The sequence below is a fragment of the Sylvia atricapilla genome, chromosome 8 (genome assembly GCF_009819655.1).
Source record: "Sylvia atricapilla isolate bSylAtr1 chromosome 8, bSylAtr1.pri, whole genome shotgun sequence".
Lineage (NCBI taxonomy): Eukaryota > Metazoa > Chordata > Aves > Passeriformes > Sylviidae > Sylvia > Sylvia atricapilla.
In genome coordinates, this window is record NC_089147.1 from 18971328 (window position 1) to 18996182 (window position 24855).

A 24855-nucleotide genomic window follows, 5' to 3' on the forward strand; every position below is an offset into this window, starting at 1 on the left:
AAGAGGGTGACTGTGGGGTTTTTTTGTTTGTTTGGTTGGTTGGTTGGTTCTTTTTTTTTTTTTTTTTTTTTACTTTCTCAATTTTTCCTTATTTAAGGCTGAAACATTTCTAGGTAGGCCTTTGCCTGGTGATCTCTAGGTACTCCCAGGTGAGTAGGTACACCTGGATCAAATAATAAATTATAATCCATCCTAAATAGCTCTTAGTCTAATGCGTCAATGTACTTCATATGATAGGTGCAATGAAAGAGGTCATGGAATACTGAAAGAGGTCATGGAAGTTCATTTTCTATGAAACCTAGTTACAAAGTCTGATGTTGGAGTATTTCAGGTCGTGCCTAGATTAAGTGAGTTCATTAAGAAACATTTAACCAATCTATTTGCACTGACAAATCAAATATCCTTCTTGCCAAGTCCTTATGAAATGTTAGAAAAGCTGTGCAATGGTTCGTTTTGCTTTTAGCAGCTGTGTCATCTGACCTGTTGAATACTAAGAGAATGCATTGTACAGTAGCAAATGTGGATCAGTCTGCATGTTTTGCCATAGCAGTCCTGGGAAATTTACTTCAATTAATAACTTTATCTGAAAGTCACAGACAAAGAAGGAAGAGATACCTACCCAGATATTTTCTTTTTTTCTGACAATTTTTCATTGAAATATCATATACTTCTCACCTCTTAAGTGAGAAAAAATAAATCATAGTTAATGTTCTCCTCTTTCACTATTCAAAAAAAATTCAAAAGGATAGGGGACATCTTTCATGAGAGAGAACGCATTAGGCATCACCATTTCCAGAGGAGGTGATATGTGTAAGAGAAAGTGGTGCTTGGGAGGCCCTCTTTACCCAGTGATCCCATGTAGTAAGGGAGGACTGGTGGAGCTTGTTGCATGCTTTGGAATGGGGCAACAGAATCAATCCCTGAATCCAGGCTGCTGCCATGGAAGAGGATGGCTGCCTTGAATTCTGAACCAATCACTAATAAACATTAAATGGAACTCAAATACAATGATTAGCTTAGAAAATCTCACTTCACCATGAAGTAGTCACATACTTTGTTTTAATCAAATGAACTTTGCATTTGGCTCATTGACTAGTTTATCTTTTATGCCAACTTTCAAGCCACTGCTGCTTGAGTCTCTCCAGGAAAACAGAAACTGTTCATCTGCTACCCAGATACTGCTTCTGAGTTCATGCAAGTTCATATTCTTTGTGAGATACAGGCAACAAATGATGCAATGGCTCAACATGCACTGCCAGAGCATTTCATGGCTGATTTTCACTGTGATGAGCAGACAGTGGAAGACATTCTAGAAACTCCCCATTGACCCTGCAATTTCTTCTCCCTCTGTCACCATGTAGCTGGTGTAGGCCCTCACACAGAGACTGACAGGGTCTTTGGCCAAGGCAAGTCCTCCCTGCCTCACCTGTCTCTGTCGTTGTGCCCCACAGCACCACTGACACTCACCAGTTTGACACTGACTTCTGCAGAGAAAGGTCCCTCCCAGGCAGTGCCCTCCTCACCGTCCTGGGCTTTCTGCATTTCTCTTTGACTGTTGGACAGTAACCATACTTCTCTTGCTTTCCTGCATCTTCTGGCACAGCTCTTCTTTCTCAAGTTATTCTACACTTCTTTGCTTACCAGTTAGAGTAGGGAAACATGATTTTCACTTTTACTGCTTGTAATTTGGCATGTTGTAGGAGAAAAGCCCAACTGACAGATACCAATACCTGTAAACTTGGAGTTAAAATGCTGCTAGTTTCTTTACTTCATTAAAAAACTAACCTCTCAAGAAAATATGTTAATCCATGAAAAGGAACTGCTCTGGCAGATCAGGCTGATGAGATTAGCCAAGGGTGTGTTCTCCTGAAGACACCTGTGTTGTATTGCACTAGGGACCCCTCCCACAGTTTTGTGGAAATTGCTGTAGCCTGGCTATCTACACAACCAACAGGGAGATGGTGTCACCAAGGTGAGGATTGCTCCTCCACCACCATCCTCCTGCTAGAATGGCCCAGCGCTGGCTGTGCCACTGTGTTGGGGTCACCTCTTGGGGTTGTTGTGTTTCTTTGATTTCCTCCTTTATCTTCTCAAGCCACTCTGCTACCTCTGCACTTCCGTCTCTGGCAGGTCTGAAAGGCATGATGAAGGGATGATTTTATCACTTGGTGTCAGCATCAGTTACTGCTTTTTTTTTTGTGTTTTAAATGCAAGATTTATCATCTGTTTCTGTTATTACTGTAGTTATTTGATATCATGAACTGTTAACCAAGGGGTTTTTTACTTTAAGATTACTCAATTCTTCTTGAATTTTAAATTATTTGGTGAGTTTTTCTGTTATCATTTTTCTTTATGATATGCACTGTTTTCAGAACATACAGAGTACCAGCAAATTATATGCATCCATGATTTTTTGTGATGATGATAAGCAATTTTCTAAAGTTGCAAATTGCCTCTAGTTAAGGCCCTAGCCTGAGTTTGAGCAGGTCTGTTCTCAGATCTTGTTTGTCCTGCAGATTCCCTGCTCAGCCTTTGGAAAGGCATGGTGGGCACTCTGCCCCGTGATGATGCTGTTCCAGCTGGGGACAGCTGATAATGTTGCCCCTTTGCTTCTTTATCTCCCAGAGCACAGACCTTTTGGATGACCTGCTGTACTCCACAGTGGTTCTGCAGCCGGTCAGGAGGAGTTCAACTGCTCAAACAGGTAGCTGAGAGCAGCGCTCTCAGGAAATCTGCTAAGCTCAGACACCCTCTTTGAAACTGGCAGCCTTCACTTCTGCCTCTTTTTATCATGTGTAGTACCTGACTGACTTTTGACTGACTTTTCCCATTTCCTGACTCTTTTTTATATATATATATATATTTTTTTTTTTCCAGACTTGAGGAACTGGATGTTCTTTCTTTATGGTCACCACAGCCTAGAACTAAGCACCTTTACTGAGAGATGATGGGGTATTGCAGCAACATGATGATTTACTGTTGGTGGAGTCACAGCACAGGTCAAGGAAAGGCTGTTATGAGCTTCATTTCCTTGCCCTTCTGATTACTAAAAAACAGTTTGCCATGTATTGCGAATGACTGATGAACTTCATTGACTTCATCCCTTTACATCTGAGTTATGTTTTGGGTCGAGTGAGTTCATACATAAATATTTAACCAAGTTTTTTGATTTAGCTGTTCAAATGGGATTTCTGAAAACAAATAATCTGGTTTGTATCTTATCTCTAGTACAACACGTAGCATTTTAAAAATATGGGTGTTACACAAATTGTTGAATGCATCACTGAACCTTAATATTTGCTGACCTGGCAGATCCTTTGTCAAACTGCTGCCAGAAATAAGGCAGAGGTTGATATTATTTTCTGCATGGCACTAAGGAAAGTCCTGCCTGAAAGTAGTAAAAGCTTAGTAGCTAAGATGTTTCTATTCACAGAAGAACAGGCAAGATGATTTCCACAGGCTACTCTGCCACCTTGCTGTCCTGGTTTTGGATGAGTAGAGTAAATTTTATGCATAGTAGCTGGTATGGGGCCATGTTTTGGATTTGTGCTGGAAACTGTTAATAATTCAGGCATGTTTTAGTGATTGTTGAGCAGTGCTTGCACAGCCTCAAGGTCTTTTCTAATGCTCCTACCACCCAGCCAGCAAATAGGTTGGGGTAGCACAAGGAGTTGTGAGGAGATACAGCTGGGGCAGCTGATCCCAACTGTCCAAAGGGATATTTCAACCATATGGCAACATGCTCAATGCATAAACTAGAGAGAAATAGCCTGGGGACCACTGCTCAGCAGTGACTGGGCATCGGTTGGTGGGTAGTGAGCAATTGTTTTTAGTTTCCATTACTTGTCTTTCTTGAATTTCATTTTTATAATTTCCTCATCATCATCGTCGTCATCATCATTATTTATATCAATTATTAGAATGTTCTTAAGTCAACCCATGAGTTTTCTCACTTGTAGTGTTCCAGTTATCTTCCCTTCTATCCTGCTGGAGAGGGAGGTGAGTAGGCAGCTGTGTCATGCTCAGTTGTCACCTGAGGTTAAACCATCTCAATGAAAACGTTCAGTGAAATGTCATGTTTCAATGTAAGGACATAGCAACCTGTGGATGGGTGTGCTGGATCATGACAATAGTCAAGGCAGCCCAGAATCCTGTCCAACTCCAACCCTAGCTAAAAATTAGTTCCAAATAACAGAACAAAACCAAACATGACTGCCACAGAAGAATGTTCTTTCAGACAGCTTCAGTCTCCAGTGATTCCTGAGCTATTGGTGGTATCTTTGTTTGAGTACCCTCAGTGAATTTTGCTCCCATGAATTGGCCTGGTTACTTTCTTGGACACATACATCTTGAAAAATGGTGTTCCACAGCCTAAGGGCATGGTGTGTGAAAAGCCACCTCCTTTGGCCTGTTTGAAAATATGGAAAGGAACAAATACCAAAAGTTTGTTCCAAATACCACATTTATTTGTGCCTGGATGCCAAGGAATAGTCACTGGCTAATAGTCTGTACCCAGCTTTCCACTGTGCAAACTCTAGATTTCTGTCTAACAGGATGAGGGAGCAACTTGGAAGAACAAAAATGGTAACATTTCCTGGTCAAGATAAAGACAGTTAAACAAAGAGAAGGAAAAAAAAATAAACAAGTGATGCAGAGACTCACCACCAGTAGGCTCATTATCACACAGTCTCTGAACAATAGCTGCATTGGAGAGACAATTCCCCAGTTTTCATTGCCATGCATGATGTCAGACATGTAATTTCTCTTTGGTCAGTTTGGGTTGGTTGGCCCAGCTGTGTCCACTCCCAATCCTTTGCCTGCTGCTTGGGCTGGGGACAGAGGAAGCAACCAAGAAAGCCTCAGTGCTATGCAAGCCTTGTTCAGCAGTAGCTAAAACACTGGTGTGTCCTCAACACTGTCACAAATCTAAATCACAGCACCACACCAGCTGCTGTGAGCTAGCCAGATCCAGTATGCCTGAGCAGGCAGTGAATACACTTGAAGGTTCTAGGGAGAAGAAGATGTCTGTTTGCTCACAGACCTAATCTGGAGGACAACAGAAGGAAGTTAATGAAGTGCAGGTCCCAGATTAAAGGCTATGTGTAAACACAAGGCTGAATCCCGGGAGCTGGCCCATATATCCCACTAGGCAGGCTCAGCAAAGCAACAGCCTTCAGAAGGAATTCGAAGGAAAGCCTGGAACCTGAAAGACTGGTGCATACGGCAGCATCCCACTCTGTCAACTTGAGTTTGAATCTGCAGGTGGAGCCTGAGAATGGTGCCTATTTTAACAAGACCAGAGGCCCCAGCATCTGCTTTCCTACCACACTGGGAAGAAAGCTCGGAAGAAAGCAGAATCTTTCAGGTACTTTCTGTGAATGTGAACTATATCAGGATGTGTCTTTCAGACCCAGATAAGCCTTTCATACTTAAATAGCCTTTCATACTCAAATAATCCCTGTTTTTCTGTCATCAGAGGTGACCCAAGACCTTTGGCAGTTAAATCTCTTCCCAGTTAAAGTCATGGATCCCTCCAAGCAGCTCTGGCTTTATTCCCAACACCATTTTGAAACCCTTCAGGGATTATGTGAGTAATTAGATAAATAATAAAAACGCCATGTTTGGATGTGGGATGATGCTGCAAGCAAAGCTCTGCAGCTTTTCCAAAGCTTTGCTTTCCCAGTGCATTAGGCTTCACAGCAGTTGTTCACCCTCAGGGCTGCCAATAGAGAAATGCAAGGCACTTTATCTACAAAAGTAAAGGAAAAGAAAAAGCAAACAACTGGAGTTTTTCCTTGATGACAAAAAACCTGACTGTCTTCAGCAATAAAATCATCTCTCCAAAGCCTAGAAATTTCCTTTCAATTTCACTCATCTGCCCACTTCTGGTTTTAAATACCCTGGTGTGGAGTATTTAGAGTAATGCCCATTGAACTAGAATTTGCAGAATTTATTGCTGATAAAAAAAACAAAAACAAAAAAACAAAAAAAAAAAAAAACAAAAAAACAACAAAAAAAAAAAAAAAAAAAAAAAACCAAAACAAAACAAAACAAAAAAAAACCCAAAAAAAACCAAACAGAAAAACCCAAACCATTAGGACCAGGAGAAATGATCAGGGTATTAGAGTCATCTGCCTCAAAACAGATCCTTAGCAGACATGTAAATATGTATGTCTACAGAGCCTTCCTTTTTATTCAGGTAAATAAAACCTTCAGTTTTATTTACCTGAACTTCAGTACAACTTCTTCAGTGACTGAGTCATTTCATAAAAAAAAGTTCATAAGCAAAGTGAGATGACCTGTTCTCTGGAAGTATCAGTACTTCTGCACTAACAGGGAGACTGTCAGTTAATTTGTATACCTACCTTTTTAATATCTAAATTTAAGCAGGACATGTTTCTTTCCTCACTGCTGTAAAATCTGCTAGTACTCAGCTAACTGGGCTAAAGATAAAATCTGCCCATCCTTAAACCTCATTTTGACAACTCAGTAGAGAACAAAGTGCATTGTTTACAGTATGTCTTGGCTATTTTCGTATATATGAACACTCAAAAACTGATTGAACAAATGTGGACTCAAGTTCTAAGCCAATGAGTTCATGCAGGAAGACAAATTACCTTCCATTACCAGGGAGACAAAGAAGAGATTAAGATACACATATATTTTTATCTATACAATATATATTTTTATATATGGGATATGTAAGAATATGTAAGATTATATGCATTTTAACACATCCTTCCAGCATCACAGCATCCAAGGGGTCATTGTAATTTTGGCTATGTGTGAAATGATGGAATGGGATGGGAAGACTCTTGGCAAGTGGCAGATCCTGTTTCTCTGACTGAAATGGTCCCTGACATAGTTGTTGGGGTGAGATACCCCTGATCTGACACCAGTGTTTTGAAAATCTGGATGAGCTCCCTCTCAAGTGTGTAAAGAGAAACAGGCACTGCCAGAGGACACTAACACCAATTTAATGCTCATCTATTGTCAGTATGTGCTTTACAGAGACCAGGTGTCTGAAGCAAAGAGCAGGAGAGTGGTCAGTTTGACTACAGCCCATGGGGTGATGGGCAAGGGCTCTTCTGTGGGGCAAGACCTACCAAGGAGCCTAGCAATGAGGATTTCTCTCCCCTGCTAGGGGTCTGGGGCTGTAACACACAAAGCTTCTCAAAAACAGAGGGGAAGGTGGGAGAGGGAGGAGAGAGAATAAAAAAGAGAAAGCTGTTTCAAACAGAACTGTCCAGAGAGAACTCATACTGAGCTTACCTCAACTGATGAGAGCCTGGTGCTAATAAAGGCAAGGTTGTGGATTTGATCCCTGCAGGGGCCATTCACTTTAGAGCTGGACTAGATGATCCTTGTTGGTCCCTTCCACCTCAGAATATTCTGTAAGCGTTTGACACAATTCACTTTTCTCACCAGCATTATCCACTGCATTGACTTTGAGCACCAGTTTCATAGATCAGAGATAAACAGAGATAACCAATCTTCTGCAGATTCTCATTCAGATTACCTTAAGAGTAATGTCACACCCCTTTCTTATTACACAGAGACTTCCTAAGGTAAGGAAAGCTACTTCTTTTTGTATTCCACTAATACTTCCATTCCCTTTCTTAAGCTACAGTTTTTACCATCTTCCACTCTACACATGTTCTCATCCCTTGATTACTTGTTCCCCTACCTGAACTTTGGCAGGTCTTAATTACTACTGCTTTAGGACTATTACATAACTTACAAAGTCAGCTTTAGTAACATTCATTCTTATCATGAGCTGATTAATAAGTAAACTCGTATCTCAATAGGACTGGGAAGGCACTATTGGCTAATTGCAACCACATGCTTCGGCACCACAGCATATAAATAAGCATGGATTTACAGGTCCAGCATCAGGCTTTTCTGAGACTTGACCTCTCTTCCTCAGCCCACCATGGAGGTCCTGGGAGGGACCACTATTTTCTTGCTGGTGTGCATCTCATGCCTTCTTTTTGCCACATGGAGAAGCAGATCTCAAAAAGGGAAGGAGCCTCCTGGTCCTACTGCATTACCCATTGTTGGAAACCTGCTCCAGATAAACCCATGGAATTTGGCTGAAAGCATGAAAAAGGTAAGGGACTGTCTTATTCTTTCCTATGTTATCTTCACGGCATATAAAAGAAAATCCAGTCCCACTGGTCTCAGCTAAATTCACAAGCTTAATTTCCATTGACCAAATGCTGGATTCAAACAGAAACAAAAGGTTTTCCAGATATATATGCTTATTAAGTCTATATATTACAGGTATGTGTGTATATATATAGACATATGTATATCTCTATATATTTTAAGTCAGTCTATATATTTGCAATGACCGTACTGAAATGAGTTTTATGCTGACCTCACAATTTGTGCCACAGTACTACAATTTGCAGTGGATTTGCAATCAAGGCACTGATGCTGTTGCAGTGTAATCCTCCTGTGCTCAATTCCTCACCATGTTGGCAACACAGCCTGGCCCTTTTTGAGGGGATAGCCTTGCTCTATTTTGCTCCCTCTGCTTCCTAGCAGATATATATAATCTCCTGGGATTGGAGGAAGCAAGTCCAGAAATTGGAATAAAGACATTTGGAGGTGAATTGTACTGTCCATTCCCTCTCCTGACTGATGTCACCCATCTGACAAAAATACCCCTTCAGAGATGGTTCTGCTGTTTGTGGTCAAAAACCTTTAGGCATTTGCTTCCATATTGTGTATATAACTGATTTTAGAGCTCATGTAAATTGTTATCCACTATGCCCTGCACAAAGGCACTCAGAAATGTTTTGTCAGCCCTTTGAAGGGCTATTTTCTATTCTCAGATTTGGACTGGATACTCGCCATTTCCATTCATATTCCCTATTTCTTGTATGATTTCCTCTTCCCTTTTCTGTAACTCATAATTAAATGATCTCTGCACTGTTGTTAATCATTCTCATGTCTCAAGAGTGCTGGGACAATGACACATCACCTCTCAGGCCTCTTTGCTACAAACATCACAGGTTATCATTCATGTTGTCGTGTTGCTATTTGTGCTCACCTTTCCCACAGCTCAGTGAGAAGTATGGTTCTGTCTTCACGGTACATTTGGGCCCACAAAAGGTTGTGGTGCTGTATGGCTATGATGTTGTAAAAGAAGCTCTCGTTGATCAAGGAGATGACTTCAGTGGAAGAGGCAAACTACCACTGATTAAAAAACTCTTCCGAGGCACAGGTACGTCCTTGGTAATGCCAGCATGCAAAACAGATGTTTTTAGAGCTTCAGAAACATAGCTGAGAGGAAAATGGAGGGGGGAACGGTAGATTTCATTTACTACTTTCATGCAGACAAATTAGCAATTAAAGGCCAAAAATCCAGCTCATTACTTGGACCCTTGAGTAAACTGATGCCCTGGAGAAACGTTCAAGGTCCCAGGACGGCTTCACTGTGTGCCTTTTTATTTCCAGAGTGCTTCAAGCTCTGGCTAAAATTTTGTAGATTAAGTGTGCCTCTAAGGTCTTACATTCATTCTCCCATTTCTGAAAATATTCTGAATATACACACAACTCAGGAACCAACAAAAGGAAAGTCTACAGCACAAAAAAGATAATATGTACTGACCCAGTAGGGCTCACAGTCCTATTGTTAATAATGATATGCTATCAAGGTGCACAGCAGAACATTTGAGTTATTTGGTTATGTCAGTGTAAAGGCCTTGTATCCAAGACCAATTCAGCATTACTTCTTACTTACTTCCTAACATAGTTTTTCTTATCCTGAGAATAAAGTCAGTTGTATTCAAGTGCTGTGACAGATGGATCAAATTTGTCACCTTCAGAATTGCAGAGAAGTTACGGTTTTGGGTAGTTAGCAATTGCAGTGTAACTCCACAGAGAGATGTACTGTGCAAGCTGAGTACTTACTGTATAGTTCCCATTAAAGGGAAACAACCCTGTTTCAGCTCAAAGGTCTATTTTCCTCCCTGTCTCAGGCATTGTGACCAGCGACGGGGAGACCTGGAAGCAGCTGAGACGATTTGCACTCACCACCCTGCGGGACTTCGGGATGGGGAAGAAGGGCATTGAGGAGCGAATCCAGGAGGAAGCTCATTTTCTGCTGGAGAGGCTCAGGAACACACGTGGTATGATAAGGACTTGGTGCCTGCTGAGACACTGTGCATATCTGCAATGAGACAATGAGGGGTGTAGGGCTCCTTCATAAAATCTATGACCCAAGGAGTGGGCATATGACTGCTGTTTCTGCTCCCTGCCTATGTAGGCAAAGTTGTCAGTCCTGGCAGTGGGTCAATCAAAGGCACTGTGACAGTATGGAGAATAAAAGTAGGAGAAGCTTCGAAAGTGCCTTTTAACCTATTCTGCTCGAGGAACAAGACATGAAGTGGCAAAAGGAATGGTTTTGCCACAGAGCCAAGGGTTGGATAGAATTTAGCCATGGAGAAAGTGCTGGATGCTGTCAAGTAACCAAGTAAGCTCTTCATCTTGTCTCCTGCAGCTCTATGTAAATAGATCCTGAAGAAGTAGGTGACCAGAGAACTCATTTGCAGCTATTTGGGGTTGGGTCCAGTCCATTTGAACACTAGACAGTATGTCCCAGTATTGGTGGGGCTGTCCAATAGGAACAGAGTTATAAGCTGCTTCTGAGGGCAGGGTATAAGGTTACCCACTTGGTTTCAACCTGTAAATGTGTTTTCTGCCAGTATGTAAGTCAGTGTTCTAAGTGTGCCCCTGAGGGCGGCACAGTACCAGCCTGGACCCCAAGCTTTCTTTTCATTGCCAGCCCTCAATGTGTGCTTGTGCTGCAAGAGGGAAAAAAGAGATGGATCTAAAAGAATGGTTAAGCATCACTGTTTTCCATTAGCCACTAGAAAATTCAGTCTGGCTTCTCAGATAAACATTTGTTTTATAAATCAGAGAAAACACTCTCACCTGCATGGCTTTTATCTTTTGACTATCACAGTAATAATATATTCTTTATGCCCTTATGCAAGCCTCTAACTCTGGTTGACCTTATTACAGCATTTTTATTGTGTATTAAAAGGTTTTACAAGCAAAAAGTATAAATCCATTATTTAATGCAATTAATAAATAGCTATGACTAGTATCTTCTACACTCAGTTTTAATATCCCTACACCTCTGAAACATCCACTGAGTCTTCAGTGGTCATGGAGTCACCAGTCAAACAGAGAATTGATGCTATTGCTTGTTGGAATAGTGTGCTACCAAGTTTTTTTTCTCACTCTGTGGTTTTCTTTCAGGATTTTATACTTTTTTCATGTTGTTTTTCATCTTGAGACCTTGAGATGCACCCTATCACTGTCTGTAATTGTAGCTTTCCTTTCTTTCTTGGGTCTAATCTTGCTTTTTGCTTACACCATAATTCTCTTCACAGGAGTTATACAGCTGTGCTATCAAACCTAGACTTTGATCACAGGCATTTGAACCCCACGGAGAGGGCTCGGTAACTGAGGTTATGCTAATAAAGTTAATAAGGAGAGTGCAATAACCTAAAGACATGGCTCAGGCAAAGTCCCCATGGTTTCATCTGGATTTTGTGGGAATGTTTAGGCTTTAGACTGTTCTAATGAACAGTCCATTAGACAGACAAGCATGTGCTACCTAAGGAGGAACTAAAGTGCTCAGACCAGTGTTCTGCTGAGAACAAGACAAAAGAGATACTTAAAACCATTTTAGGAGTGAAATTAGTTCACTGCAAGAAGAGAAGAATAAATTGGATAAGCCCTTCACTGTCCTTTAAAAGGACAAAAGTCTGGATCTCCAGAGAATGTAAAACTACCCTGTAGTGTCAGAGGGGATGATCCATTAAATACTGAAAGCAAGATACCCTTTTTTTGGTGGTTGTTGCAGAGCGACCCCTCAACCCCAGCAATATCCTAGTCCATGCTGTTTCCAACATCATCTGCTCCATCGTCTTTGGGGATCGGTTTGACTACGAGGACGAGAGATTTCTAACTTTAATTGCTTGGATAGAGGAAAACAACAAGCTCCAGGCCTCTATACAAACACAGGTGTGTGTGTTTGTATTTTATTTTATAAATTAATTTTATTTAATACATTTGCTAGTTATTATTTTATTAAGGAATATTTATTCATGTTATTAGTTTTTAATTGAAGTGGGTTTTCCTAAATTTGAAAAAAAATCAGGAAGTGGAAAAGGCAGTTAAATAAATTCCTGATGTTTTTTCTTTAACTTATAGAATTGCCATTGAATGTCCAAAGGCTATCATTGCAAGAGTTGCTCAAATCCTTGAATGCAGTGAAACCATAAAGTAAATGACAGTAAAATCCTGAGGAAGAAATTCCTACTGTTCCAAAACAGTTTAACTGCCCCATTTTCACAGTTACAATCAGGGGAACATTTTACTTTGTCCACATTAATCAGAATGTGCTTTTTCATCCCTTTATTTTTACAGCTATATAATTTCTTCCCAACTGTCATGGATTATTTACCTGGACCTCATCAACAACTGATAAAAAATTTTGAAAAAGTTGATAAATTTACAACAGATATTGTAATGGAACACCAGAAAACCCAGGATCCCACTTGTCCTCGAGATTTTATTGATGCTTTTCTTAATAAAATGGAACAGGTACAGTAGCAGAGATTTATTGGATTATATGGAAATCACTGCTTGAATCACATCTTTTCTTTTTACTTGTGATGGGGATTGAGTTTTTGCAAATAGAGGGGAATTAGATCTTCTTGACACATTGACTTCATTTTATCCTCTCCAATTTCTTACCGAGGATTTTTAAACACAGAATTAACAGCATGAGCCAAAGTGCTGAAAGCTGAAGACCAATTTGATTAACATAATTCAATGCTCCTTCCATATTAAAAAAGGGTCATAATATTATTCAGTAAACCTACCATAAATGCTGGTGTTCTGAATAGTGTCACATTTCTGAAAGAACCTTAGGTGTGTTCATAAACCTACATTATGGGTACAGGATTGTTGTTTTTAAGCAAACTTCTTAGCTTTGTCACTCAAAACCTTCTGCCAAATCTTCCTGCAGGAGAAAGGGAATGATGATGGAATATTCACCGTTGAGACCTTGAGCAGAACCACACTTGACTTGTTCCTTGCAGGAACAGGAACCACAAGCATCACATTGAGATTTGCAATTCTGATTCTTCATAAATACCCAGAGATAGTAGGTAATGGAAATAAGTACTTTAAAACTTTTTAATAGGTTGTGGGATCAGTTTGGACAATTCCTGTCACTACCACATGTGGCAATAGTCCCTGACTAAGGAAATACATTTTTGTAGTGTGGAAATGCGTATGTCTTAGTAGTCTTCACGGGAAGCAGATGTTAGTACTAAGTATATCCATATATTCCTGGCATCCTAAAAGCCAATTTTGTTGTAAATATGGAGAGAGGTTTAGGCAAACAGATGGGGGACTTGTTCATTCAACATTTTCTGATTCCTTAACAGAGAAAATGCAGAAGGAGATTGATTCCGTGATTGGCCGAGACCGAAGCCCTCGCATGGCGGATCGGAACCAGATGCCCTTCACAGATGCTGTGATCCATGAAATCCAGAGATACATTGACTTCCTTCCTATTAATGTCCCACATGCTGTAGTAAGAGACACCAAGTTCAGAGGCTATTTTATTCCCAAGGTCTGTTCAACTGTGTCTGAGAAAGACTGCAATCTCCTGAAAACAATAATGAGTTTTGTTCTTTGTATTTTATTTAGTTTCAAAAGCATTGAAATGTGATTATGAATTGAATTATATATATATATATATATATTTGGAAGGGGATTCTGGAAGTTTTTGAGTCCAACCCCTTGTACTAGAAAAAAAGAAGAAAAAATATTTTTTCATCCTCAATATGAAGAGGGAGATAGTTGTTTTTTGTGGTTTTTTGGGGTTTTTTTCCCCCACATCAATGTAAATTGTAATTTATTTGGAAGCAATATTAAATACTTTAAATAGACTCTATTAAAATTCACTAAAACATATTTGCCATACCAATGGCATATATTTTCACATTAAATGTTCATTGGCATTAAATGGCATTAAATGGCATTAAATGTTCATTTTAAACTGGTTAAACTTTTACTATCATTCTATTTAGCTCTGGGAACTCAGTGCCTCCTTGCTTTAGCATATCTCCATTGTACCTTTCCTTTTTGTTAATTCAGGACACTATGATATTCCCTATGCTGAGTTCCGTCCTACATGATAGCAAGGAATTTCCAAATCCAGAAAAATTTGACCCAGGACACTTCTTGAATGCAAATGGAACCTTTAAAAAGAGTGACTACTTCCTGCCATTTTCTACAGGTAAGACCTCTTGCTATTTCAGATCCTAGACCATCCTCTCCTGAAATCTCTCTGAAGATTACATGGCTGCATCACCATTGTCTGTACAGTGATATCAGGTGCTATCTGCTAGTCATTTCTAGGCAGCTCTAACCCCCAATCTGGAGTTCCAGCTGACTTCCTTTTTTGGCAAACATAAAAACTCCTCCAATGCCTTCTACAAGATGTGTATAAAGTGAGACTCAGCCATGCAACTTGTCTCTCAAACTTACCATCAAACAGCAGCAGAATATGAGCAAGGAGAGCCTTCAAACTGCCTTCACATACTGAGTGCTCTCGTTGTTCTAGACCTTTAGTTCGTAGTTTAATTCATGCTTCCCCAAAATACTGCAGTGCTGCCTGTGCATTCTGAGATGTTTGAACTGTCATGGAACTGTGCTAAAATCAGTTATCAGCAAAATACTCCACTGTCACCTTTTTTTTTTTTTTACTTGTAGGAAAACGCGTCTGTGCAGGAGAAGGTCTAGCCCGGATGGAGATATTCATATTTTTAACATCCATCCTGCAGAACTTTACTTTGAAGCCTGTTATAGATCACAAAGACATTGACATTACCCCAGTAATCACCAGTCTGGCAAGTATGCCCCGACACTATGAGGTCTCTTTTGTTCCACGTTAGCCAAGTGAAGACAGTTTCCAGCTCTCACACTCATGAGTGCTCTGGTTGAATGACATTCATTCCCCAGTCTGTTGAGAATTAAACACTCAGATCATTTGGTAGATACTTCATGGAAAGAAGAGTGCTTAGAAAAGAAAATTGTATGGTGCTTTTATAACCACCACAGCCAGCCCTTAACAGTAGGCAATCACACAGAGACGGACACAGCTCCCTGTGCAAAATTACACAGACTCTTCTCTGCATCTACCTCATCCAGCTCTGGTTCCTGTCTGGCTTCTAACATGCCAGGCTGTCTGGACTAGTTCTCTGAGAGCTCTGCTGCTGCTGTCCTTATCACCTGAAGGGTTCCAGCAGGAACAGATGCTTGTACTCCACCGTTTTTACAAATTCTGCCTGAAGTACCTCTCTCTGTACGTTCAGTTCATTTGTAATCTATTTGTAAGGCAAACATAAAACACTGAGGTTTTTTGTTCTAGACCTTAGATAATTATCATCTGTTAGATAGATGATTTTGTTCTAGACCTTAGATAATGATCATCTATTGTATTCTTGCCCCAATACTTACTTTCTACTCTGGTGGGGATAGAGATTATCAATGACTGGGGAGATGGATCATCCTCTGTGTGATTACAATGCAGGTTTGTGAAATTACAATTTATACTGCAAAATAAAGATGTAGTATACTGAAATGTTGTTTTCCTGATATTCCAGAACATCTTTTAGTGAAAAAATTGTATCCACAAAGCTTATACTCCAAAATCTCTTTCAAGTCCTGTACACATCTGACTGCTTCATTTCACTCACTTACATGAAATGTGCTATGGCTTGAAGAATGAACTGGATAATGACTTATAAACATCCATTCCCAATTTGGGATAAAGCTGCACTGACCCCATGGAACCTATTAGAACCCCAACTGTGGTTACAGAGCTGTTCACTGGGGAAAAAAATGACAAATTAAATAATACCAGGATCCTCCCCAGTGCCTTTTCCTAGACGAATGCCAGCTTGCATCTTCTCAGTATTTTATGAAGTGCATAAAGACCATCACAGCAATGTTACAATCAGGAAAAGGTTCACAGAGTTTACATGACTTGCTAAGCATGTATGTACAGACCAATAGCTGGCATTTCCTGTCTTGATCGCATTCTCATCAATGTATAATATATAGTAATTACAGTGAAGACAGCTGAATCTGTACTATGTGGGAAAAGACAGAAGTGTAATATTACCACAATGCCATTAACTGTTTATGTGAAACAGACAGAACTTGCTTCCTTTCAAAGACTTCTAAGCTAGATATACGTGTTACTAGCATGGCATTGCAAAGGCAAAAAGCCACAAATGTTACAGAACACAGAAGTCAGTCCTCTCACAATATAAAAAGAAAGTACTCTCCTTCCTCTTTAGCTGTGCCACAACTAAAATAGCCAAAGCAAATTAGGAAGCAGATTTCTTGTTCTAGTTACCTTCCTCCATGCTGAAAACTCAAGGAGGCAGGCAATGCAGATCAGCAGAACAGCTGATCCACAACCTCCATGGAGACTCCACCATGGTATGAAGTGGGCTTTGGGATTAGAGAGGGCTAAAGCACGCAGATTCTGAAGACTGGGGATATCTCCACAAAGTACTGCTTTGAAACTTAGAATGACTTCAGAACAACCAGTTAGAGTGGCTGGGAAGAACCATCTTTAGATGCTGGAAAAAAAGAATTCTCCTCTGGAACTGAACTCTTCTGCTAAAAGAGCTGTATTTACTAGACTGATTTTCATCCCCTGGTTTGCAGTTGCAGTCCAAGCCATCAAGAACTGCTTCAGCCCCAAAGTAGTTTCCAGACCATTTTGATGACACACTTTGCCCCTGGACTTTCATCCATCAGCCCTCTCTTTTCTGTTACTCTCCTGTTCCACCCTCTAAGAACCCACTATTTTCTTACTTTATTTTCCATTGGAAAATGCTGCAAAGGAGAACTGTGATATACAATCTCCTTCTGTATTTCCTCTGGAATTTCTCAGGGATTCTCCAGGTGAAACATCTGAGCAGTAACCAAGTCATGGCTTTGCTTTTGGGCTGACTATATATTTCCCCACTACTGTTCACATACACCTATGTCTCTTCTGTGCTGCTACTCTCCAAGGAGCTGCCACCCTTGGCATGATCTGGATTCTACCAGCGACACAGAGGTCCCTCAGGCAGGGAGGGTAACAGTTACTCAGAAACACAACTGGGAACACAGCTCTCAGCCTAACTGGAACGCCACTGTCACACACTCCTCCAGCCAGACACTAACTTTGTCTCTAAAATTTCCTCTCGAAAAGGAAGTCAATTGTGGGACAAGCCTCTTCTCTCATTTTTGCATTCTAGAGGTGGAATACTGAAGAGTCTGTGAAGAAACTCTTTCTTACCTTACCTTACCTGAAAACACTAAGCACTTGGTGACGGTTCATGGCTAGAAGGATTTCCATCTTCAGAGTACCTGGAAGTTTTAAAGTGGCACTGGATTTTGTATACACAGAAAAGCAACTTTTTCAACAGGAACAGGACATTGTCCATACCATGCCTTTCTTGCAGGATCTGAGGTTTTCCCTGCTCCCTGTGTCCCCCTGCAGTCCTACCAGGTTAACACTGTGAACACAGAAATGCTATTTCTATTTCAAACCCAGGATTTTCAAAATGATGATAAAGGCTCTCAAAAGTCATCTGCTTCAATCTTTTTTAGGAACACTAGGGAAAAGTGTCCATCCTGACTGATCAGTGGCTGTACACAGCCTGACAGCATGATGATTTTTATCACACTGGCACCTGACCAGACATTCTTTTAAATACTGTTAAGTTTGAACCACTTCTTTCCTACATATCAGTACTTGTACTGTCTTCAACTGCAATTCACTCAAAAGCCAGCTTGAATTACTTAAGGTCAATAGGTACAGAAAAAATATCCTTGGAGTGGGAGGAATACCTGTTCAGTACAAAGGGGCTCCACCAAATCAGCCACTTGGAACATTGTTATCTTAGTAGAAAAGGAGATTTTTGTGCTAGGCATGCCACTTCAAAAACTACTAGGATCAAAAATCACCGGTGAAGTAAAGAAAGGGTCTGCTTAGTTAACTGAGCATCTGATAAAGTAACAGGTCTTGAAACTGCACCAGAGGTCCAGACAGTCGAAGAATGTAATTGCAGGAATACCTGATACAGTGTTTGAAACATGTTCTCTTTCATCCCTAGTAGCTTGAATGACCTCTTGAAAAAAATAAAAAACTAGCTTGTGTAATCTTTCTAAAAACTTCAGATTCCAGAGAAATAAATGCAGCAAGTTTATTGTAAATTTATAATTAGTCCCTCTATTTCAAACAGATAAAAGGGGATACCAAAATGAAGTTTTTTCAATACTCTACTCATTAAGTCCAAAGGTCCAGGTATCTTCCCAATACAGAGCTCAACAAAGGAAAACCTGAAGTTTAGGTCCTGCTGCTACTAAGAGAAAACATCTTTACAGATTATGGAAGACTTCCCCTAGACCAAGTATTTCATGTGGAAAACAGGATGAACACACATATAGCCAATACTGACATGAGTTAGGACAAGCTTCTACTTTTCACTGCACAACTGAGGCAACAGTACCCCTTGAGAAGAGGGAAATATTATTCAGCCTTAAGCCAAAATACAGCCTACTGTATTCAACAGCTGGAAAAAGTTTCCAGTCTCCACGTCAGCTGTAATCAAATCCTTATCAGCATACAGAATGGCTGTTGTGCAAAACCAGAGATCAGTCTGATTCACCATCCACTCCAGCTTATTACAGACTGTTGTAATTTCATCGTTTCTCCAATTTTTTGTACTTGGCTTCTGCAGAAGGAAAAATAATATTTTAGTACTGGGTAGGTAAAAGATTTGCATCCTTTAAGCTAATTTACTGTATCATTCAGGGTCCTTTTTTTCTAATGCATTTAGGCAAATATAACCGCATAATAATTTTAAGAACCTGGTGCTTAAGTCAGACAATAATATTAATTTAATCTACGAGGGCTTGGGTGCCTGGTGGAACATTATGAATCCCTCAATTTTCAAAGTTAAACATCAGTCTTTAAAATGTAAGTCAGCACATCCCATAAAAAAGAAATCAAGCCTCACTAATAAGTAGTGGTTTAACAACACCTGTACTAGTCCACCATAATATAATTCATTAAATGAATAATTTCCCAATGCTTATCACTTCACATGCCATGTTTGTGCTCAAAAACGGCATAGGCAACTCTGCAGCTCAGATTTGTTAAACAAAACAGAGTTTACTTTCTTTCTTTCTTTTTAAATCCCTTTGCAAGGCACTATGCTGCTAGGTCTTAACAGTGGAGAATGATAGTTACCAAGTTTTTTGGAATATGCATCCAATTTATAAGCTGCCTGCTCCAGAGCTGCAACTTGTTCCTCAATTAGGTTTATCTGCTCCAGATACGGCTGAAGGTCAGCATCTTAAAAAAGCATAAAAATTTCATCTGTAAAAATTCCTCAGTAATGCACTTCCAAGAAACAGTTCACACTTGAAAAACAAGAATTTCTTATTACATTTTTCAAACAGAACAGCTCAAAAGGTCCCCTCTCCTGCCCCAAAATTAAGTGGTGACTCTGACAGTCATGTTTAAATGAAATGTTTAAATGTATTGTCTAGTCTCTTAACACAAAAAACAAGAGAACATGAATTAATAGAAGTGTTATTCTTATCAGATCCAGAATCTGGAGTAAACCAGGACACAAATTAGAATGTATTTTCTCTTACAGTAGTCTACAGAGTCTAAAGCTGTTAAGAAATATACAAGACTGGCATTGCATAGCAGTACATTGATATCAGTGAGTTTTCTTTCCTTCAGCAGTAATGGAATGTGAACCTTCTGACTCTAAGATACTGTATTTCCCAAGCAAGTGCACTATTCATTACACCTCTACCTTATTTGGTGTACTTACATTTTTGGTTTAAATCCTTCAGATTTCTGCTGATGTTTATAGCAATATCTTTCATTTCCAAGTACTTCAAGCTAGTCAGCTTATTCATGTTTTCCAAGAGCTTGTAGTCTTCACTGGTGGCTTAAAAAAAACCAGTTTATTTTAATTAAAGGTGATGTGGTTTGAATTGTGTGCAGACCCTTCAAGAGATTTCAAACCAACAGCCAAATGAAGCAAAATAGTTTAGATGGCAATACAGGTTATTAATAAACACTGTACAAAAAGATGACATGTTGTGAATTGCAAAAATCAACTACACTGATGAATTCACTTCTAAACTATTTCTGAGAAAAAATTACTAAGTCCTCATATTTCTACTCTTAATTCTGTCAGTTAGACACTTATGTTTAGAAAACTGATAGCACAAATCCAGACTGGTAATCTGTACTATATATCCTTCAAGTCTGTTCAACTTAGTAGTGCTGTAGAGTGCTTTCAAAATTAGAGCCTATGCAATGCATTAACTTGGTGAGCAGTTTACTTTGCTCCAGTTAATTTTGCACAGCAATTTATTCTAAAGCATAAATGTTGGAAAATGCATATAACCATTGTTCTCAGGAAAAAAATAACTCCACTCTCTGTAGAGCATCCCTCCTACTGTCTTAACCTAGATTCCTTTTGTTGGGTTGATTTTCCATGTACAAACTTCTTCAAGATGAAGAAGAAATATTTTTAAGCAGCTGGTATCACACCGAATTGTTCTGAAAAATATTTTTTGCTATTCTGGCACTTCATTAAATTAACGTTACTTATCTCAGTGTTGTTAGCAGCCTAGCAAGATGCCAAATTTGGACTGCAAGTCTTACCAGATGTGATCTAAATACTTACAGCTTAGATAAACTATGCAACAGATTAATTTGAAACAAAGTGAAAAGAAAGAAGAACTTGCAGGTCAGTATTGCAGTGCCTTACCTGTCAGTTCACCTGTCAAGTAAGTGGCCATTTTGCTGAACATGTCTTTGCAGAGTTCATTGATATCTGCCTCAGCTGGCTCCTTAGCTTCCTCTGCGGTTTCAATAGCAGGATCCTCTACTCAGGGTAAAGACATTACAGGGTTAAGGCAAGCTATAGCAAGTCCAGAAACATATCAGAACGATTAAATAGTTCCATTTCTTCCCCTCTTCAAGCTTCCCACAGCTACTTTCCATGAAAGTTGCCTTCTTTACACTGAGGTAACAAACCATGGCAGCTTCTTTGAAGTAGTACCAACATTATTTCCAAATAATATCTTAGGGCCTGACAGCACTCACAAGTATCAGCCCCCTCTTGTGCTTAGGCAGCAAAGCAATGTGGAGAGAACTGAGCGGCCCTGCACGGTGCTGCTGGTTATTTCTAGTCACTGACTCGGAACAGAAGCGCAGCGGCCCCAGTCCGCTTCATAGGGATTACAACAGATCCCCACCTGCGGAAAGCGGCAATCAGCCGCCGCTTTTCTTCTCCAAACCTGTTTCTACTACAATCTGCCCTTGTTCGGCCCCTCCCCGGAGCAGTCCGGCAGCTCTCCCGCAGCCCGACAGGCCGCTCTTTCGCCCGCCGGCAGGGTCTGCCGCTGGCACACCCAGGCTGCCCGAGGCTCCCGGCTCCCTCGGACCGAAGCAGCGGCGCGGGCAGGACCCGGCCGGGCCCCGCGGCAGCAGCAGCAGCAGGAAGAGGCGCACGGCCCGGCCCGGCCGGCACACGCCAGGCCGCGGGCTCGCCGGGAGCTCCTGCCCGCGCCGCGGCCTCTCCGGGCCCATCCCCGCACCGCGGCCCCGGAGCACCCCCGGCCCCTGCCCCGGTCCTCCGGCCCCTTACGCTTGGCGGGCGGCGCGCCGGCCTCGGGCGGCCCCTCGGCCGCGGCCGCCATGGACACCGAGCCACCCCCGCCGCCCGGAGCCGCCTCCGCCAGCCGCGCCAGGCCCGGGCCCGCCCCGCGGCCGGAGGGAGGAGCCCCGGAGCCTCCGCCCGCCGAGGGGCGGCCACGGCCGGCGTGCGAGCGCTGCGGGGTCGGGGCTGCAGCACAGAGAAATAGAGGGGTGTAAAACGGGGCAGGAAGTTACTTTGCCCCAGCTGTTAAGGGCAGTGAGGCAGAACTGAGAGCGACCGGTTTGTGCTGGATGCGGCTGCGCCGTCAGTGCGATCATTTCCCACCACAACCGGGGCGCTCATTGCACCGGCAGGACTCACACCGGTCCGCGGGCTGCTGCCAGCCCGACCCTAACAGGCAAACTCCTCAATCCTGTGTTTGAGGATGTTTTCCTTTGGCTTAGCTGATCCACTTACATCTGCAGGTCTTAACGCGATTTAAAAGCAGCTCTTCTGCTGCTGCTGCTAAGATGGTCAGGGGAGACAAATTACCGGCATGATCGTCTGTCCTGTGCGACTGTGGACACGTTGCAGTAGTTCCCACAGCAGCGTCTACGTAGATTTTTTTCAGTCCATAGTATAAGCACTAGTGTAGCACTATACAGAGAGAGTGCAGCTAAGAATTGAAGTCTGTTGTTAAAAAGTTCTGCCAGTAGTAAGTATACAAATTTTTATTTAGAAAAAAATAAAGAGGGAATTCCCTCCCCTCCTTTTAAGCAGTAAATATTTTTTTTGCTGTTCAGTGGGAAGATTTTTAGTTTTTCTGCAGTACAACAGTATAAATTTATCTTTTTAGGTGAGATGTCTAACACCACTGCTGTTTAATTTTTAATGAAGCTAAAGTTGTTTCTGGAAGTAGCTTCCACTGAGAAGCTACTAGAAATAGAACTGTTCTTTCCTGGTAATGAGTACTTGGTCTCTGTACTGAATTCAAACTTGAATGCATCTCCAACACAGTGAGGGTCTCTGTCTCTCCTCAGATGTGACAGGCACTAAGAAGGGCAACATATCAATGCATAAAATGCCAACATCACCTTTCACTTTTTGTGATGGAGAAGCTCACATGACAATGTTCAATAAAATATTGTGTGTATAAGCTGGCCACAGAATAATACTGGTTTACAATATCAAGTTTGATATGTACCTAAGGAATTATGAGAATTATATTTTCTTAGGAAAAATCACTTATGCAATGTACATTAATGCATTTTTTTCTTAAAACCCACAAGCCTGTAGAGATCATGCTCCAGAAACAGGGGAACAGGCTTCCCATCTGAAGTCCAGCAAAGTCAGCTGAAACATTTAGGCAATCTCCAGTAGGCCCTCACAAGCTTTGCAGTTTTAACACCTGAGAAGCTGCAGGGCAAGGCAACACAGGAGCTTATGTGAACTTCCTCATAAACCGGAGTTTTGCATAGGCAATGATAAGGAAGATAACAGTCATGCAGAAGAGAGCCACTATGTTTTCCCACATTGCCCAGCTGGTAGGGGCAATTCCTTGGCTGCATAGGTATGCTTCACCAGAACACCTGCAGAAAAGCAAGGGGCACAAATATATATTACTATGTGGCACACATCTGCAGGTAATTACTTTTACTCCTGTTTCACAAAGACCCTTCTACCCTCAACTATGCAAAACAGGTGACAGAAATAGAGAACCCATCACACCAAATAAAACTCAAGGGACGAATCTAGATCTCTAGTTCTCATAATTTTTCAGTAGCAATCTAATTGTTCTTTATAAATTCTAACTGTTCTTTATAGACAACTGGCAATTTATAAGGAAACCTCAGAACCACCTTAAACCATGGTAAATACAGAAGCATTAATTTCCCCTCAACAATCACTGGAAGTCCAAAAGCCGTGCAAACAGTCCTCTAGCACTGTTCTCTGCAAAATACTCAGTTCGCCATCTCTCTAGTATGTTTCATGAAATAGTTGCACTACTACAGCTTAAGGTATCAATAGCCAAGAGTATTTCAAATGGGGCAAAATGGAGCACTGCGAGAGAGATAACTTGGCTCTCTCTGTATCTGCAGGGAGGTTGATATTTACAAACAAGTTCTGTGGGGGAGACATGTTTCTGATAACAGATCTACTGCTTTCCAGCAACTCTGTAGCTGTCCACACACTGCATTTGCACTGTTACGTGACCCTGGATTTGTTTAGGAAAACTGATCAGTCGGGGCTAGGTTATCAAATACAAAACTTATTTTGGCTCATCTGCCTATTTTTACAAATAAAGTTTCATCCCCACTTCACTCTTGAGTATTTGTTGAGTTATACTGTACAATCCTAAAATACGTTACTTTGAGACATGTTGTTGCAACTGGCTTGTAAGTGGTTATTCTGTGAATAGTATAAAAAATTGACACAGTCAGACTCCACTTTAAGCAAGTCATGACGATTCAGGCCCCCAGAGCTACCATGAGTTACTTACATTTCTTGTGAAATATTGGGGGGACAACTGCCTGTATCTCCCACAAACACTGTAGCATTTGGATTCTTCTCACCACAGAAGTAGAGATCTCTGTACTCATTCACCTGAAGAGCCTAGGGGAAGAGGCAGACACGAGATTTTTGCAGAGTTCATGGTTTGGGGTGTTAAAACTGAAACACTTTAAAGGAACTTTAAGGATTATTAGAATACACATACCACCATTCTTGGAATCATACACTTATGTTCCTTTTTTATTTTCAAGCTCTTAATCACTGCCTTTCTTAGGAACTGCTCCAAGTTGTACATGCAGGGTGGTTTGATATCCCAGGCCTTGGCTTCAAAGTTACTTAGCCACAGGTTTCTGTCTTGCTAGCTACAAGTTCCTGTTCATCTACTTTCACCTGGGTCAATCTACTGATCCAGAAAACCATGTGGCAGCATGCAGACACCCCAGCACCACCACAGTGAAGGCATGGCACAGTAAGCCAAAGCAAGAGGTGAAAGGTTCCCCAGCATTGGCATCCTGCACTCACTGCTATCTCAGAGGACGCTTCCATAAAATACCTCAGTGACGCCCAG

General features: G+C 41.1%; 3 protein-coding genes across 5 annotated transcripts in view; 1 reads left to right on the forward strand and 2 right to left on the reverse strand.

Moving 5' to 3' along the window:
* The window catches only part of LOC136364217 (broad substrate specificity ATP-binding cassette transporter ABCG2-like), a 249788-nt gene that overhangs the window by 207921 nt on the left and 17012 nt on the right, over positions 1–24855 (reverse strand). For 2 of the 3 annotated variants that reach the window (XM_066323930.1, XM_066323929.1), the window contains exons 15-16: positions 24277–24389; positions 22492–23365 (exon numbers count right to left, since the gene is read on the reverse strand). In XM_066323930.1, coding sequence (XP_066180027.1) covers positions 23218–23365; positions 24277–24389 — 261 coding nt within the window. In that variant the 3' untranslated portion in view covers positions 22492–23217. Of the gene's footprint in view, positions 1–22491; positions 23366–24276; positions 24390–24855 lie in introns of those variants that run through there. The other variant, XR_010744113.1, reaches the window with a different exon arrangement.
* On the forward strand, positions 7885–15682 carry LOC136364214 (cytochrome P450 2H1-like). Its single transcript, XM_066323927.1, has 9 exons — positions 7885–8110; positions 9070–9232; positions 9990–10139; positions 11885–12045; positions 12451–12627; positions 13055–13196; positions 13479–13666; positions 14194–14335; positions 14812–15682. Exons 1-9 carry the CDS (start codon positions 7934–7936, stop codon positions 14991–14993), a joined length of 1482 nt encoding a protein of 493 aa, XP_066180024.1. The 5' UTR covers positions 7885–7933; the 3' UTR covers positions 14994–15682.
* Positions 18284–21902, reverse strand: BLOC1S2 (biogenesis of lysosomal organelles complex 1 subunit 2). Its single transcript, XM_066323928.1, has 5 exons — positions 21786–21902; positions 20904–21020; positions 19953–20072; positions 19358–19462; positions 18284–18839 (listed from the first exon to the last, which is right to left on the reverse strand). Exons 1-5 carry the CDS (start codon positions 21835–21837, stop codon positions 18808–18810), a joined length of 426 nt encoding a protein of 141 aa, XP_066180025.1. The 5' UTR covers positions 21838–21902; the 3' UTR covers positions 18284–18807.